The 19282-nt window shown below is 35.3% G+C and overlaps 1 protein-coding gene across 3 annotated transcripts in view; it reads left to right on the top strand.

The window, feature by feature from the left end:
* Window positions 1–19038, top strand: part of DBT (dihydrolipoamide branched chain transacylase E2) — a 54137-nt gene extending 35099 nt beyond the window's left edge. Inside the window, exons 4-11 of one of the 3 annotated variants that reach the window (XM_079110770.1) lie at window positions 5–186; window positions 3547–3668; window positions 7090–7306; window positions 7535–7701; window positions 10891–10968; window positions 12876–13067; window positions 13201–13272; window positions 16353–19038. In XM_079110770.1, the coding sequence (XP_078966896.1) occupies window positions 5–186; window positions 3547–3668; window positions 7090–7306; window positions 7535–7701; window positions 10891–10968; window positions 12876–13067; window positions 13201–13272; window positions 16353–16520 (1198 nt within the window). In that variant the 3' untranslated portion in view covers window positions 16521–19038. The remainder of the gene's footprint in view (window positions 1–4; window positions 187–3546; window positions 3669–7089; window positions 7307–7534; window positions 7702–10890; window positions 10969–12875; window positions 13068–13200; window positions 13273–16352) is intronic. The other 2 variants (XM_079110769.1, XM_079110768.1) reach the window with 2 other exon arrangements.
* The last annotated feature ends 244 nt before the right edge of the window (window positions 19039–19282 follow it).

Here is a 19282-nt window from a genome sequence, read left to right as displayed (position 1 = left end):
TTAGGTACGTCAAAGAAGGAGATACAGTGTCTCAGTTTGATAGCATCTGTGAAGTTCAAAGTGATAAAGCTTCTGTAACCATTACTAGTCGTTATGATGGAGTAATTAAAAAACTCTATTATAATCTAGATGATATCGCCTATGTGGGAAAGCCATTAGTGGACATAGAAACAGAAGCTTTAAAAGGTACCGTAAATGTGTTCATTTGTTTTACCAAATTGATTACTGCTGTCTTTTTGTCATTTGGTCTCAGTTATTAGTGGGACAGCTTCCAGTTTTACCAATTTACAAGATCTGGGTTGAGGGGTTAGAAGACAAAATTAAGAAAATAAAAAAGGTTCTTGGTGATGCATGATTTTCTTTTGATCAGTTACCATGTTAAAATCAATGATCAGTAAGATTTCATTTATTAGGAATCTGCCTTCTGAAAATCTTTGTGTTCAAAAAGCATACAAACTCTCAAGAATTAAAGATTCAGGTCCTAAAAATTAGTCACTAAGAACAAAAATTGGAGTATACAAATATTAACATAATGGGATAGTTCTTTTTACCACTTGTATTAGTGTGCATTTCACCATTATAACAAAATACCTGACACAGGCAATTTCTAAAGAAAAGGAAGTTTACTTAAAGTTTTGAAGGGTTAAAGTCCAAGATTGGACAGCACCATTGGTTTAGCCTCTGGTGAGGGCCACAGATGGCAGTTCATCATGGCAGACATGCTATGTCTAAGAGCAAAATGTCATATCTCAAATCAGGAACAGAGAGAAATCAAAGGATTGCACAAGAACTGTCCTCTGAGAACATGCCCCCAATGACCTGAGACCCTCTTTTTCTGTGTATGGTGCTGGGAATCAAACCTACAGCTTCACAAATGCCAAGTAGATGCTCTACTGTGCTACATCTGCAGACTCTATTAAACCTCTTAAAGTTTCAGCAGTACCTCATGATACTGCCACCCTGGACACCCAGCTTCCTATTTCAGTGGCTTTTGGGGGACACTCAAAACACACCCAAATAATAGCAATACTCATATGTAAAAGCATTCTCTTTGGTGATGGTTATGAAACACAGACTTCTTCAGGAGAGGTAGAAGAAAAAAGAAGTAAAACCAGAATGAAAGTAAGAAACCATCCTTCAATAGCATCAGCACCTGTGGAACTTATAAGCAGAGAATGCTGTTATAAAAGGTAATTCATTAAGATAAAGTTACGGTGGAAAACTAAAACAGTAGGTAGTTACATTGGTGGCAGATGCTTAACTCCTTACCTTAGAAGGTCACAAAAGTTACATCATCTAGGAAATAGCCTTTTTGAGACAGGGTCTTTCTACATTGCTTAGGCTAGTCTAGAACTTGTGACTCAAGTGATCCTCCTGCCTCAGCCTCCCAAATAGCTGCAATTACATGTGTGTCCCATCCCACCTGGCTAGAAATTACTTCCATATCAGAGACTGGAGGAGCAATAAGTTCTGTGGTGGAACTCCTAAGCCAGCATTCTATCAGCAAGTGCTAAGACAAAGATGTTTTACTAGTATAATTCAAAAGTCCGGAAGCAATATTCAAGTTACAGTGTAACCTATACAATAATAATAATCATCACCTTTTTCAGAATCATTTTATAATTTATAAAATATTTTGCTCCTACTCTTATCATTTTCTGTGAAACAACCCAGGATAAAGAAATAAACCCAATTTACTGAACATTGTGGCACATGTTCAGTGACATGGGAGACTGAGGTAGGAGGATCATAAGTTTGAGGCCAGCCTCAGAAATTTAGCAAGACCTTCATCAATTTAGAGAGACCCTGACTCCAAAAAAAAAAATAAATAAATAAATAAATAAAAATTTTTTTAAAGGAATGTAATATTCAATGGTAAAGTGTCTCAGGATCAATCCCCAATACCAAAAACAAAAGATTAAATCTAACATATTATAGTGTAATGCTAGAACCATTAGAATTTCATCAACTCAGGAAAGTGATAAAATTTCAAGTTAGTTTTGACTCCATCTTAGAGTCTGTTCTACATTGGTAAAATTGAGAAATCTCTCAATCTCTTTCCTGAGATTAGTTTTCTCAACATTTTTGTGATAATCAAAGAAGAAAATATGTGTAAAAACACTATGGAAATTATTTGAAGTGCTATGTAGTAAGATCCTATTTTATTAATTAGAGGTTTACTCCAATAACTACATGACTATTACAAATACATGAGTTACTTCTCACTTATACCCATGTTATTCTAAAAGGCAATATTATATGGTATTGTGTTATCACAAAATGTCTTCCAGGAAGGTGAATAGCAGTAAAATTACTAGGTCTTTTGAAAATATATATAATAACTTTGTTATATGATATAATTAGGTTTTTATATTTATTTCAGGAAATATGTGTCATCCAAGTTAGTATTGGAGTTCCTGTAATTGTAATCCCTGATTTTCTTTTCAACCTTAGTCCCTAATGCTAATCTATCTTACTAGTTTCTCCAGTAACTTTACCAGATATAGAGGATATACAGAAATTCTGAAAGCTGAAAAAATTATGCCTTAAATTATAGGGGTTGTATTCCAGCTACTTTGACCAGAGAGGAAATGTACTAGGGCCATGAACTAATGGAAACAGCACAAATTGAGTCAGCCCTAGGACTGAGTTTCAGCTCTTCCATTTATTAGGTATGTGACCATGGGCCGATTCATTTGTTCTTCAAGCCTCATTTTTTTAATCTATAAAATGCAAATAATTATCAATCTTACATAGTTGAAAAGTAAGTTAGGATATGTACATATAGTGTGGTATTTGACACATAATATATGCTTAACAGAATTTTTTTTGTTTCTTCCCTTTCTCATCTTCAGGGAAGTTAGAACTCCTCTGGGTTAATGAATTGTAGTTGAGAGGAATAAAAGCAAATTTTTCATTTGCTTAAAATTAAATGTCAAAGCAAGCCTGTTGATTTTCAGAAATTAAGCCTTTAATTTACCAACTTGAACAGATTCTGCAATGTGTCCTTGGTTTCCTCCATAAACTTTGACAATGCAGTGCTCTCAAAAACATTTTTCCTTTTTACTTCCAAACAATACACACTAATAGCTTCATAGTTTTAAAATAAGGACTCTACAGTTAAAAAACAGAACTTCCAAGTTAGCATTACCCTTAACACATATTCATAGCAGAACAAAATTTTAAATGCTTTATCATCTTAGGAAAGTTTTTAAGATGGTCATAGATTTTATAGGATCTTTCATAAAATTTACCTCATATTTGATTCTTATTTTATATTATCTATAAATATAAATGAAAATTTATTAGGAAAATATTTAAGACACAACATATTTTAAAACTTGTAGAAGAAACTGTCCATATAACATTCATGTAACTTAAAACAATACCAGGTATTGGCACATACCTCCCATTCTGTGCCTATCATTGGCATAGTTGCATGTTTTCCCACTCTAAAATAGCCCAACTATTATGCATTTTGACTATGAACTTGGAGTTTTAGATATTAGAGGCCACTAAGCTTTTTAAAAAAGTTTTTGTTACTAGATTCAGAAGAAGATGTTGTTGAAACTCCTGCTGTGTCCCATGATGAACACATACACCAGGAGATAAAGGGCCAGAAAACACTGGCAACCCCTGCAGTTCGCCGCCTGGCAATGGAAAACAATGTGAGTTCTCTTGATATCCAGTTCTGAAACTTCACAAATGTGTACATATGTATCTCTGAAAAAGTGGCCAACTATTGCATGATGAAATGGCTTATATTGGGATTAACAAAAGGATGAAAATGGCAGGGCGTGGCAGTAAACATCTGTAATCCCATCTGCTTGGGAGACAGAGGCAGGAGGATCATGAGTTCAAGGCCAGCTTCAGCAATTTAGTGAGACCCTGTCTCAAAATAAAAAGGGCTGTGAGTGTGGTTCAGTGGTTAAGAACCCCTGGGTTAAGTCTCTAGTACAAAAAAAAAAAAGATGAAAATGTCTGTTATTAAAAAGTGATAGTGGCATAATAGCACTTGAGAGAGGTGAAAAGGGATTATGAATTTATTATTTAACACTAAATGAACAGTGTGATTTTATTCTTTCTTGGAGCCTAATAACAGAGCACTAACAAATAATAGTATCTTTTGTCAGATGATCTAGAAACACAACTTGAAGTAGGAATTTGGATGCCTGTGATTGATGTATTATAAAGTAAATGAGAGAAGCAGAATGGGAAAGGGAAGAGAGGGGAAATGGTCCAAGCAGAGATGTAGTAGCAAGGATTGGCTCTGATCCAAGAAAGATGGGGAGAATCACAGAACTGTACTGCTTTGAGGAAAGGGGGCAAACCATTTGTATTCCCTTTGCCAATCTGTATTAGTCAGCTTTCCATTGCTATAACAAAATGCCCAAGATAATCAACTTATAAAGAGGAAAGTTTTATTTTGGCTCACAGTTTCCAAGCCATGATGAATTGACCCCATTCTTTTGGACCTGTTGCAGCATAATACATCATGGTAGGAGTATACAGTAGAGGAAATCCATTCACCTCATGACTGAGAATTGAAAGAGAGACCACGTTCCACAGTCCCCTCTAAGGCATATCCCCAACAACTAGAAGACCTTCCACTAAACCCCACTTCAAAGTTTCTACCATCTTCCAAAACTGGGGACCATACCTTTAAGACATGGGCCTTTTAGTGACATTCCAAATCCAAACTACAGCACAGTTATTGAGCAAATGGAGAGTATAAGGAAGCCCATAAGTATTTATACATTATCTCATTGAACCCTGTAAAGTAAAGAGCTATCCTAAGACTTATAGATGTAAAGTAACTAGTCTAAATTCACCTACCTAATGCATCAGTGAGGCCAGAATTTAACAGTGAATCAATTTAATTTCAAAACCAATGTCCTCAGTCTTCAAATACTGTCTCAACAATCACTGCTGTAATTATTGAGCATATACATGCCAGACACTGAACACACATTATCTCTGATAATGGAACAACCCTGCAGGGTGATTTTAATTATCCCCATGTTGCTGATGAGAAAGGTCAGGGAGGTTGATTGTCTAAGATGAAGTAAATAGGTAAACCAGGGATTGGAACTCAGTTCTGTCTTGTTCCAGAGCCTGAATTCTTTCCACTGTAGCCCACAATGCAGACTAGTTTGTCTGTTCTTGAGAAAAGTAGTTAAGTTGCAGTGGAAAAAAACAAAAACTGTTTTGGGAATGTGTAATAGGATCATTAAGATGTTCTTATCCATTCAGCCAGTTATCCTGCCTTTGGGGAACTACCCCAAGAAATAATCTGGGATATCTTCTTCTTTGTGTTTTATATAGGCAAAGATTACAAAGTACATATGTGTTCAAAATCAAGGAAACGTTTATGTAAATTATGTCATATACGCTTGATGAAATTTTATGAATCGTCAAGTAAACTCAAATATGAAGACCATTTAGCATAATAGAAAATAGAAATTTTAATGTGACATACTAGGTTAAGGGAATCAGATGAAATAATGATTTTATTGCTTTAAAAGTTATAAAACATTTTACCAATTTTTTCTTAAATGTATAGAAAGATCACCTGAAGAAGAAATTCATGGTTTCATTTTCCTTTACCATTTCTTAAAGATATGTATAACATATTTGTATGACTACTAGAAATTAAAGGATGGAGTTTATTATCCCAAGTCACTTTTTTTCCTTGCAGTTTGAATAATTATGAATTAAATATCAATGACATTTAGAGTTGTTTGAAATTCCTTAAAAATTTTCATTGAAATTGAGTTCATTTGTTATAAAGTTTGTGTTTAACATGATAAAGTTTTTTATTTTTTTAAATTCATCTTCTAAATAGAGATATTTGGGTTAGACAGAGGGGAGTGGAGGGAGGAGAGGGGGATGTGGGTAGGAATGATAGTAGAATGAATTGGACATTTTTACCCTCTGTGCATATATGATTACATGACCTGTGTAATTCTATACCATGCACAACCAGAAGAATGAGAAGTTATACTCCATTTATGTATGATGTCAAAATGCATTCTATTTTCTATTTTCATATATAACTAATTAGAACAAATTTTTTTTAAAAGTAATCTTTTAGAGATGCACTAATACAAAGGAAATAAGGTATGACTTTTATTTTTTAAATATTTTTTGTCGTAGATGGACATGATACCTTTATTTTATTTATTATGTGGTGCTAAGGATGGAACCCAGTGCCTCACACATGCTAGGCAAGCACTCTACCACTGAGCCCCAGCCCCAGCCCCAGCCCCAGGTGTGACTCTTAAGAAATTAATATACCCTCTGTGTGAGGATTTCATCCAAACTTGTGTTTATTTTTATTTAAATAAAATTAAATGTTTTGTACTAATCTTTCCAAAGCAACCATCAGAAAAATAATTTGAGAAAACTTTTTTATGATTCTTTCAGCTATTATATGTTTAACTGGTAATCAACATCAGAAATATTAGTCTAAATTTGTTATAGTGTGTATTCTTATTTAAATTCTCAGATCTCCCTCTTATGTAGTCTCTAAGAACAGAAAAAAATCAAGAAAGAATTAGGAAAGAGCTTAGAGTGATAGTGCATGCCAATGGTCCCAACAACTCAGGAGTATGAGAAAGGAGGATTGCAAGCTTGGGGTCAGCCTGAGCAACTCAGTGAGACCCTGTTTTAAAATTTAAAAAATAAAGAGAAATGCAAAGAGGCCTGGAAATATAGCTCAGTGGTAGAGTACTCCTGGGCCCAATCCCTAATGCCTAAATGAATAAATAAAATAAAATTATGGGTGAAATTTAAAAATAGTTGACTGTTTAAAATGTAAGTTTTCATGAATAGCTATGGATTCTATATAGAGATACCTCAAAACTACATGGGCAGATGAACAGTGTTACAAAATTAATAAGTGACTACTTATGTAGGGTAGATGTAGCATATCTATTAAGATGATGAAAATGTTATTTCCTTGCACTAATTTATTGGGCAGAGATGTAGTTTTACCTTTGGTTGGTAAAATTCCATTTTTAAACTTTGATGATAGATTTTTTTTTTAAGTAGTTGTATTTTTAACATGTAAATATATTGTTTTTTTAGATTAAGTTGAGTGAAGTTGTTGGCTCAGGAAGAGATGGCAGAATACTTAAAGAAGATATTCTCAACTATTTGGAAAAGCAGACAGGAGCTATATTACCTCCTTCACCCAAAGCTGAAATTATACCACCTCCACCAAAACCAAAAGACAGGACTGTTCCCGTACCCATATCAAGGCTTCCAGTATTCACAGGCAAAGACATAACAGAACCTATAAAAGGTAAAGTCATAACAGAAACATATAGCAACAGTACATTTACTTAGGAGGAAGCTACTTCAATAGATGCATGTTTATAATATGATGTTTTTAGTTCTTAGAAAAGGGAAAGTTCAAATTCAGCATATAATTTTTAATAGCTTTTCCAGAAAACACTTCAAATGATATACTGTTAATTTCTGAAGAATAATACTATGTCAGATTTATAGGTAATAATTGAATGTTTTCCAGGCTTTCAAAAGGCAATGGTTAAGACCATGTCTGCAGCCCTGAAGATACCCCACTTTGGCTATTGTGATGAGGTTGACCTTACTGAACTGGTTAAACTACGAGAAGAATTAAAACCTGTTGCTTCAGCTCGTGGAATTAAGCTCTCCTTTATGCCCTTCTTCTTAAAGGTTAGATTTCATTTGTTTCAGACATGTTTGAGTAGGACATTGACATTTTGCTCTGCAGAGATGCAATGTGTTAACTAGATTTGAATAAAAATATTACTTCTTACCACATTGTGTAGTTAGAATAATGTGCAGGCATACTATTTGTTGCATGAGAACTTATAAAATTGAAATCGTGAGTCATATTCTTATCTGCTTAGCTCTCTGAATCTGGGGACAAGGTTGGGGGTCGGGGGTTGTCCTGCCAGTTAAGCAAAGCTTTTAGTTCTGAAAGGATCACGGAAAAGTCTGATTTGAAGTAAAATGAGATTTGTTATTGATTTTGCATATTGCTGGCACGTGTTTATTTTCATTTCTTCAACAAGCTTATATGGAGGCTCCTGAGAACCATTTCTAGTGCTAGGTCTTGGGGTCAGTATACAGTGAAATCAAACCATCTGCTGACCTTCAGCAACTCATAGTGTAGCTCACATTAATCACCAGTATAAAGTAGCTACCATGTGGTAGGCCCTGTAGTAAGCATGCCATATGTAGTATCTCTTAATCCTCAGAGTAATAGGATTAATCCTATTACATATAATCCTGACATATAAATATGACTGACCTCATTTTCCTTTTTAAAAAATTTAGGACCCCAAAAGATTGAGAAACCTGTAAAGGAAACATAGCTCACCAGTGGTAAAGCTAAGTTTCTGGCCTGGTCTGTTTATTTGAAAGTGCATACTGGTATTTCTACTTTCTTGCTACACAAAGACTGATCTTCATAAACCAAATTATTTTATTAGTTCCTGATTCTTTTCAGTGATTGTCCTTCACTTTTAGGATAGTTTCCAGACTTCTTGTGACATACAAATACTGTAAGTTCCTGCTGCCTACCTCTCCAGTCTTCTCTCTCATGGTTGCTGCCTGTTTTAGTCATAGTAAGTTATGCCTAGTTGGTGAAATACAAAATTTCTTCTTAAGTGCCCCCTCCTCTCTTGACCATGCCTGCACATCATAAATACCAAATTGTATTCAGATATAAACTCCTCTAGAAGCTTCTGTAGCTGTCACTGTTTGAGTTAAATACACTTTTCTTTCTCCTTGTAATGTATAGATCTCAATGTATTGTCAGTGTTTACTTTTTGTCTCTTTGCTGGACACTGAGACTCATGAGACAGAAACCATTCTCCTTGAGCAACCACCCTGACAAGTAAGTGGATGCTCTATGGAAATGAGATGTAGTAGATGTCTGTAAATGAAGGAGAGCATCTGAACTCTGTGATAGCAATAGGGAGTCATCTGTAGAGACAAGGCAGTGGAAACAGGTGGATGACATCACCCAAATTGTGTGAATTAGAAGGTGGTGAAAGGTTACCCAGGGATGGGTAGAAGTCGATTTGTCAAAGACAATTGAGGGTGAGTGGAGATAGAACAGGAAAGAGTCGCTTAGAAGCCAAGTAACTGGTTTCAGTTGCTATACAGCAAACTACCCCAAAATTTAATTTGTTTCAAAAACAGCTGTTTATTGAATCACATGAGTCTACAGGAGAGCAAGTGAGTCTGCTGACCTCAGCAGTGTTCTCACATCTGCAGTCAGCTCATAGGTGGATGAGAGACTGGCTGGTATGGAATGGCCTCCAGGGATGAATCATTTGTCTTCCACATCTCTCTGATCCCCAGCACACTCACCTATAAATGGCCTCAACACTGGCAGGGATGAAAGAGAAAGCAGAAATGTACAAGCCCATTGTTTTTCCAAGCTCTGCTGCTTCAAATTTGTTGACCAAAACAAATCATGTGTCTAAGTTCAGTGCTTAATAGAGCACTACAAATGGGCATGAGTGCAGGGAGGCAAGGAAGAGTGGGGCCATTGATTCAGCCTCTCTTGCTCAGAGAGAGGTGGGAAGTAGATGGCAGTCATGTGGTTCACAAAGGTTATACAGGATAAGGGTAGCAATGGGCTCTTGGAGTAATCATTAGGAAATTGTGAATGGCCTCCACCAGGACAAGTGGAAGAAGGTATTGTTGAGGTCCAAGTTTGATTGCAGTTCATTGGGGGAATGAATAGGAATTAAAGAAGAGGAGACACAAAGAAATTTCCCTGGTCTTAGGGGAAGAAGAGATGAGGACCTGGGAGAGAAGGCAACCTTGAATGGCAAGAGAGTGCCACCATGTATCTGACTGTTTTTTTCTCACCACCTCATGGTGACAGCACATTTGTTTTGAAGCTAGGATAGACCAATACTTGAATATACTGGATCTCTTTTATTGCCATTTTTATTTACTGTTCCAGTCTAAATGAAATATCTGATATATATGAAAACAAAATTTTGTAAACTTTGTTTTAAAGTAGCGTATAGATTTCAGAACATTTAAAAAATACTACAAAGTATTATGCAGGGGGAACATTACCTAATCCATGGGCATATGTCATGTATTTTCTTCTACAAATTTGGATTATACTCAAGACGCTGTTTTTATGTGTAACACTTTAACCTTAGTTATGGATTTCTGCATGAAGATGATTAAAGTTACAGTTAACAAATGAAATGCTTACTAAAACTTTGAAGTCATAAAAATTCAGGAATTTGTAGCAAATGTTTTCATTGTATTTGACCTCCATTGATCTACTTCCTTAGCCCATCCTAACTAATCACTGTGAAAGGTTTCCATATATTTAAACTCTTCCCTTAACTCTAGTCAAGGATTTTATTTTATTTTTTTCTGTTAGACCACCTATACAGACAAAAATAACAAAACAACACAAGTAATGTAATGCCTAGTTGAGGGCAGTAGGGAAATGAACTCTTTAAAAACAATCTTAAGTCCTTCAATTTTGCTGCCTTTTAAGTTTAAAACAAGTCACGACTACCAAATATAGTGTATGAACCTTGATTGTTAAATCCTGGATGGGTGGAGAAAGCTATTGAGGACATTTTGGGAAATCTGAATATGGGCAGTGGAGAAATGGCATTAAGGAAAAAAAAAAAGAGGAAGGGAACTTAAAGGGGAAGGGGAAGAAGACATAGAAATGATTCAGTGATTGACAGTGAAGGTGACAGTGGAAGTGGATGCCTGGGTGCATTGGGCTTGAGGTTAAGCTCAGCGTAGATGAGCGTTCTTTCCCTCCCTCTTTTTATATCTCTAATTCAAATTCCTTATCCTTTCTGAGTTAAAATGCTAATGTTGCATTCTCTTTCTGTTAAACAGGCTGCTTCTTTGGGATTACTACAGTTTCCTATCCTTAATTCCTCTGTGGATGAAAACTGCCAGAACATAACATACAAGGTTGGCTATGCATTGTGAAAGTGGCTGTTATAAATAGAAGGTGATGCAGATGTGCTTGGAGGTTAGGGAGACTTCCATCATACCTCAAATGGTAATCTTTTTTAATGTAGAATTAAAGGTATGAGATAAAACTGCCTCCCCAAAGAAGCAAGTCTCTCAAAAGTGAATTCTTAGAATTTTAAGAATGAGAATGACTTAAATGAAAGAAGTAATAAAAGTTTGAATTCAGTTCTGTTTGGTTATTAAGGCAGAACTTTTTGTGGGATGTCAATCCTTACATACATTTCTCATTAGATATGTAGAACCAGATATGAACCTAGGGGCCTGGGGATGTGCCTTAGTAGAGCACTTGCCTAACATTCACAAGGTCCTTGGTTTGATCCACTGTAACACACACACACACACACACACACACACACACCACACACACACACAAATAGTGAGCTTAGATACCGTAGGGGATTAGATTTAAAATATTCCCATATGATTAAAATAGGCAATTGTATTTAATTTTGTTTTAGAAATTTCTGATTAAATATATTTGTATTACAAGAAATTCAGACAAAATAATGGTATTTACCTTCAATCCCATGACTCTAAGGTAACTCACTGTTCGTTGAGATGTACATTCTTCCAGGATTTCATTTTTTACATACTTTAAAAAAAATTTTTTTAAATTATTTGAAAATGTTTGAAATTGTTCTTGCTTTTTTTCTTTTTTATTTAATATATTATGGACATTACTATATGTCAATAAATATAGCTTTGCTATTCATTTGATCAGTAACCTATTGATAAATATTTTGATTATTTGCAGTTTCTCAAACTTATAAGCAATCTGTATTCAACATCTCTATTCATTCCTATATACTTCTATATTTATCTCCTTAGCACAGGTTTTTATAAATGTTGCTATAGACTGTCAGCTGTTATTCAAAAAAGCTATACCTGCTTACATTTCCACTAACAACATATGCCCTACATTCCTACTGGCAAAGCAGTTATCTTTTTTCAAAAAAAAATTTCTTAAATTATTTTCTTTCTTTTCTTTTTTCTTTCCTTTTTTGCAGTTCTGGGGACTGAATCCAGGGCACTCTACCACTGAGCCACATCCCCAACCCTTTTTATTTTCATTTTGAAACAAGGTCTTGTTAAGTCGCCTGTTTGAACCTTGGACTTGTGATCCTAGTACCTCAGCCCCCTAAGTTGCTGGGATTACAGGTGTGCCACTGCACTCACTTCCAGTGCTAATCTTTACTAGTCTCTCTAATAACTTTACCAGATATAGAGGATATACAGGGACTCTGAAAGCTGAACAAAATTATGCCTTTTACTTTTATTGTTATTTTGAGACAGGTCTCATAAGTTGCTGAAGCTAGCCTTGAACTTGTGATCCTCCTGAGCTGAGCACCACACCTGCTTAAAATTGTTTCTAGTATCTACACACCGTGATGCACGCCTGTAATCCCAGTGGCTCTGGTGACTGAGGCAGGAGAATCACAAGTTCAAAGCCAGCCTCAGCAATTTAGTGAGGCCTTAAGCAACTCAGTGAGACCTCATTTCTAAATAAAATATTTGAAAGGGCTGAGGATGTTGCTCAGTGGTTAAGTGCTTTGGGTTCAATCCCTGGTATTAAAAAAATTACTTCTTGTAAATCATTGCCAATCTGGAGAAAGTAGTTTTTGATGGTTATTTTAGAAAATAGTGAAGTTGGGCTGGGGTTGTATCTCAGTGGTAGAGTGCTTGCCTAGCACATGTGAGGCACTGGATTCTATCTTCAAGCACCACATAATTAATAAATAAATAAATAAACTTTTTTTAAAAAGGAAAGAAAATAGTGAAGTTTTATCCTTCCTTTACTTTTAACTTATTTATTAAAAATTATCATATAATTTTTCATTTCTTAGGCTTCACATAACATTGGGATAGCAATGGATACCGAACAGGGGTTGATTGTCCCCAATGTGAAAAATGTTCAGATCCGCTCTGTATTTGAGATTGCCACTGAATTGAACCGCCTTCAGAAATTGGGCTCTTCGGGTCAGCTCAGCACCACTGACCTTACTGGAGGAACATTTACTCTTTCCAACATTGGATCAGTGAGTGCTGATGTTCAGATTCATGAACCATCCTTTAAACTTATGTTCCTATGCTTAGTTAAAAATATAAAATGATATTTGCCATTTGTCCTCCAAACTCTTAATTCTACTCTCTTTCTTTCCTTTTTTAAAGATTGGTGGCACTTATGCCAAACCAGTGATATTACCATCTGAAGTAGCCATTGGGGCCCTTGGTACAATTAAGGTATGTGTATTACATAAATGAAAACAGTTTAAAGCAACTTGGAGAAGTTAACACAAAGAACAGGTATCATTTCTAAGTTTCCCCCCTTACTTTTAGTTGTGAGTTTGTGAAGTAGCCACAAATACAGTCTTCATTTCAGAATACCAAAGAATAGAAACAAACCAATCCAAGTTGTTATTTATAACAAAGATACCATTTAGAATATTTTTATCAAACTTTATTCACTCTCAAGGATACTTGGGAGAAATAGTTAAAAATGCCAGTTTCTTGGTCTTAGAGGCAGAGCCCTCAAAACTTATTTTAAATGAGAACCGAGGTTGTTTGTAAACAAAGTTATCTGTGACTGTGTTTCAGGAGACTCTTTAAATGGGTTGCAATGATTCTTAGTCATATCTACATATTAGAACTTAGGGAAGTCTGAAAAAAACCACACCCAAACTTGTCCCATAACAGCCAATCTGAATTTTTACTGGGGATTGAATTCGGGGCCAAGTGCATGGTAGGCAAGGGCTATACCACTAAGCTATATCCCCAGTCCTCCTCAGAATTTGAGGAGGTAGGTCTTGCGCATTCCCATTAACTCAGGATTGAGAAGCTCCTGGATACACTTCAGTACCACCATCAGAAAATGTCACCATCCCTCCATTAACCTTGATTTTCACCTTGATTTTTCTTAAAGCTCTTCATGCTTTCTAGCAGAGTAGTTTGTTAACTGCTAAGTTCCTCCCTCTTTATAACATCTACTTTTATGTTCTGGCAAAAAGAGCACGTGGGGAGAAACAAAACAACTAAAAACCCAGCATGACATTGTCCTTTCCAAATCCAGAGTCTGAGTGATAACTCCTCTACTTCTCATTCCTTTCCCAGCAAGAATTTAAATCTCACAAATTTTGGCTTCCTGGAACTTCCAAACCATCATACCTGGCTGACAATGTTTTGTTTTTCCTTTTCCTTAAAGAGATTTACTTTCTTCTAAATTACAAATATGTTATATATATATGTGTATGTATATGTAATAATGGTAGTAAAATATTTATTACATTAAATTCACCATCTTAAGCATTTAAGGGCACAGTTCTATAGCATTAAATACTTCACAATATTGTGCAACTATCACCACTGTCCATCTCCAGAAATCCTTTTCTCTGTAAAACTGAAAGTCTGTACCCATTAATCAATAATTCTCCCCACCCCGCTCCTCCATTCTACTCTGACTCTGAATTTAACTACTCTGGTACTTCATGTAAATGGAATCATGCAATAGTTGTCCTTTTGTGTCTGGCTTACTTAGCACATTATTTCCAGGTTCACCCACATTGTAGTATCTATCAGAATTTCATTTGTTTTTAAGCCTTAGTAATAATCTATTGTATGTTTATATCATGTTTTGCATCTTCATTCATCTGTCAATGAATATGTAGGTCATTTCCATTTTCTTGTCATTTGTGAGTAACACTGCATGAACATTGCAGAAATATCTGCTCAGCGGGTGTATATTTAAAGAATCAGTTTACCTATGATTTCTTTAAGATATGAAGCATAGTTCTTAGAATATAAATCTTAATTGTGACTTAAATGTAGTTTTTGTTCAATAAGGACAAATAACATTTAATTTCTCTCTCTCTGTTTCATCTCTCCTTTCCTGTTTTAACTGTTAATCTTAAACTCCCTGTTGCTAAATTATCTAAGACACCAAAACTTCCATTGTACTCAACTCAGTCCTCCCTTCCTTGACCTTTTATCTGCATTTGAGACAGTGACCCATCCCACCGACTTGCAGAATATCTTGCTGTACCGGTTTTCTTCCTGTCTCACTATCTGTTCGCTCTGAGTCTCCTTTTCATTTTCCCAGTATCTAAACATCGGAGTACCAGGCTTAGTTCTAGCCCTTTTCTTTATCTGATTCAGTCTCATGACTTTAAATACCATTTACACACCTATAACTTTCAAGTCTGTATCTCCAGACCAGACATCAGCTTTAAACTCCAAACTCACATAGCCTGCTTGGAGGTCTAATAAGCATCTCAGGTTTTAACAAGTCCAGAACTGAGCCCATGCTCCTTCCTTCACTACCCCTGCCCTCCATCCTGCTCCTCCTGAAGTCTCCCTTCTTTGTGAGTGAGGGTTCAGCTCAGACACCTCCATTGGCTTCTCATCTCACTCAGAGTCAAAAGCAAGGTAGCCACAATGACCTACCTAGAACTATACAGATGCTACTTGTTGTGACAGGGACCCCCACTGTTATGTCTAGGCCATGAGGCAGTAAGTACAGGTGAAAAGAGTCAAACTTGAAAACTTTTAAAACACTTTACGGAGTGATTTTGTTTAGCAAATTCAATAAGAAGTTGGGGCTTATATTTTCTATTTCTTTTTTTTAATAGTTTACTTTTAGTGTGCTTAAAAAAAAAAAAAATTACCACAGATTAGAAATTTCATTTTAAGAAAAGATCCTTTACCAAAGATAAATGGAGAAACACTGCCTTTAATGATGTTCCCCCACCCCACCCCCCATGTCCTCCCCTCGCCCCTGCCCTCCACCGTAGTCACCTGTCTGCCTTGCTGCTCCTCCAGTACTCTAGTCGTGCCTCCCCACGGTCTTCTCAGGTATCCACAAGGCTCGTTTCCTCCTTGTCCTCAGTGAGGAGGCTTGATATCTCAATTGTCTTAGTTGTCACTCTCTCAGGGCCCATAAGAATACCTGGCACAGGGCTGGGGATATAGCTCAGTTGGTAGAGTGCTTGCCTCACAAGCACAAGGCCCTGGGTTCGATCCCCAGCACTGCAAAAAAAAAGAATACCTGGCACTTAATAGGTGCTTGTTAAATATTGATAAATACTTGAAAATGAGATGAAATTTATGGTAGGTGTGGTAACTATATAGAGATATTGATAACCTTGTAGAAACTGAAGGCCTAGGTAAGGCACATCCTCCCAAAAATAGGAAAAATAGGAGTTAGTATTTTGGAATTCTACTTCCTCTCTGTCATAGGGAGGGTTTGCCTGATCATACACCACTGTCAGCAGAGTTTGACTTTTGAGCACATGAAAGTTTACTCATTTATTTGTTTTCCTTATTTCTAGGCCCTTCCCCGATTTAACCAAGAAGGAGAAGTATATAAAGCACAGATAATGAATGTGAGCTGGTCTGCTGATCATAGAATTATTGATGGTGCTACAATGTCACGCTTCTCAAATTTGTGGAAATCCTACTTAGAAAACCCAGCTTTTATGCTACTAGATCTGAAATGAAGATGAAAAGACATTGTTGAACTTTTTGAGCTTCCAAAGAGTATGTAAAGCCTAACTGTGCCAGCACATATTCTTCATCATAATTTGTATTATAAATGATATGTATTATATGATTACGGTTCTAAGGCACAATATTTATCACTACTATGTTAGATTTTTTACTGAAAATGATTAATGGTATAATGGTTTTCCTGTGGCTGTCACATTTTTTAGGTCAGAGTGTGACTTCTTGATATGGTGCTGAGGTCTGTGTGTCAGTGGATTGAAACTGGCAAGAAAACAAAAGTAATGTTACTAAAAGGCAGGTAGCCATATACATACAGCATTTGCTTCCTCCTTTCTTTCTTTTCTAATTCTTAATGAAACTTTAAAATTATACTTAATTGGGGAAAGGAATTTGTATATAAAAACATTTTCCATTTCCCTATAATCATGGATATTGTTATATATAATAAGTGCAATTATACTTATCTTTTAAGATATTTGGGTGTATACTCTTGCTCTTTGTAGAGAGAATCATGGATAAATGCCTTATTTATATAAATTAACGTCTTTTAAAAGGAGAAATTATAACCTAGTCTTAATGATAGTTTTATAATCAGTAAGCCTATTAAGGGTATCTGTTTAAAGTGGAAATACTTTGGCATTTTGTTGGTTAAAAACTTCACCTTCAACAACTCACTTCTTGTGAGGAAGGTACTTGAAATGTTGCAGCTGCTGATTTTTTAATTCAGGAAATCTACTGCCTTTTAATTTTCTTGATTTTCAGCTAAAAATAGGATAAGAAAAGAAAGCATGGTCTATTCCATCCTCCATATCCTGAGTAGAAATGTGATTAAAAGGAGAGAAGAGTCTAATGAGTAATTATGGACATAAAAATAAAATAATAGAATTTATGCAGAAAGAAAAGGCTTCATAATGATCATTTTGTTAAAGATCCACTTTAATCAGAAATACCGAGATGAATGTATAATCCAACATTGTGATTTGAATTCAGAAATCTGAGTTGTTTCTTATTTTGTCCAGTTGAATGTCATATGCCAAAATTAGTTGTTCAAGTGAAGTTTTGTGGCAGAAAAAGATCATTTTGATGTCTACTTGATTTTTTTTCAAAATGGGAATAGCTTTTAAATCAAAATACTAAATTAAATGCTGTTATTTTTAAAATTAATATGGAGAGTTGCAAAATAAAATGTAATCCATAACCCTACCACTATTGACATTTCAATGTATGTATCTGTATACTTATTCTTTTTATAAAAATGGTATCATATTATATCTACTATTTTATCATTTTAATTTTTTTAATTTGTCATTATACTATGAATTCCTCTATATCAATAAACAGGTCCATATTATCATACTTTTAAATGACTGAATAATATTCCCTTGTATGTATGTATTATACATTCAAATATCAAACCTCTACCATATACTGTGAATGGTTTTAAGCACTGGGCACACAATGCCTGCCTTTATGGTCCCTGCCTTGATTAGACTTACAGTCTAATCCATAAAAATAAAAATATAATTATACTTCTATGTAGGGGGGAAAAAAAAAAAAAAAAAAAAAAACAGAATACTACGAGCTATCTAATAGAAGTTTCTGAACCTGTCTGGGACAATCAGAAGATAGGTATCCTAATAACTAATTCCCATTGATGGACATTTGCTTAATTTTAAATGAAGAGTAACATGATCAGTAAAGCTTTACCCCTTGCTTAAAGGATATGAAAACTAGAAGAAGGGCATCCTGAAATAAATATGCAACATACTTGCCTGAAGGTTCAACATCATTGGCTCAAAATATTCTCATGATTTTGTCCTATCCCAAGCTGATGTCATTATCATATCTTTAGTCTCATTCATTGAGAATTAAAGGATTTGTTCCCTGTTGTGTGCAGGACCTTCAGGATGGCAGGATCCCCTGGAGGAGGGCAGGGGCAGGAGCATGGCTGTTCCACAGGGCTGTTCAGGGGGTGAACAAAGCTCTTGCTGTGTTCCTAGAGGTTGAAATTAAAGCAGAGACCAGAAAATTTATGTCTTCCATTAATACGTCTTTACTAATATGTGACTGGTAGCAGTTACAAGGTTTGTGTTCACGGAAGAGAAACCAAAATCATTGCTGAGAATGGCCAAAAATGAAATCAAGGTTCTGTTCATTATACAGAACTATCCTCTGACATTTGAAAATGAAGCACAACAGGGAAGGAAGTTTGAAGAATTGGTGTAAGTTTCCGTTTTTAGAGACCATAAAGGTACCATAGTCTTGAAACATAGCCAAGACTTGGTTATATAAGAAAAATGAAAGTGACTGGTTCTTTGGGCATTTCTTTTTTTCTTTTTCTTTTTTTTTTTTTTTTTTGACGTTATTATTTAAATAGGATATAATGACAGTTTATTATACATAAATACTATTTTTATAGTCTATTATCTAGAGGAAAAATGAAGGAGCAAACAAGCAATATGTCCTTAGGAAGTCTTTGGGAACTTTGGGCGTTTCTCATGGTTTTCCACTCATTGTGGATCCCAGATCACTTGATTTTTCTTTTCTTTTCTTTTCTTTTCTTTTTTTCTTTTTAATTTTTTTTGCTGACGTCTAAGTAAAGTTGAGAAGGAGATGATAGGACTCAGTACTGCCCTAAAATATGTCATGAGTACAAACCTTTCCTTGAAGTCTTCAAAGATGTCAGTAACATTCATCTGAAGTTGATTATTTAGTTAATTCTGCACATATTTATCAAGTGTATATTTAGTTACAG

The sequence above is a fragment of the Sciurus vulgaris genome (genome assembly GCF_902686455.1).
Source record: "Sciurus vulgaris genome assembly, chromosome: 1".
Taxonomy (NCBI): domain Eukaryota; kingdom Metazoa; phylum Chordata; class Mammalia; order Rodentia; family Sciuridae; genus Sciurus; species Sciurus vulgaris.
The sequence above is the reverse complement of the archived record's forward strand: the minus strand, read 5'-3'. Positions and strand labels throughout refer to the sequence as shown.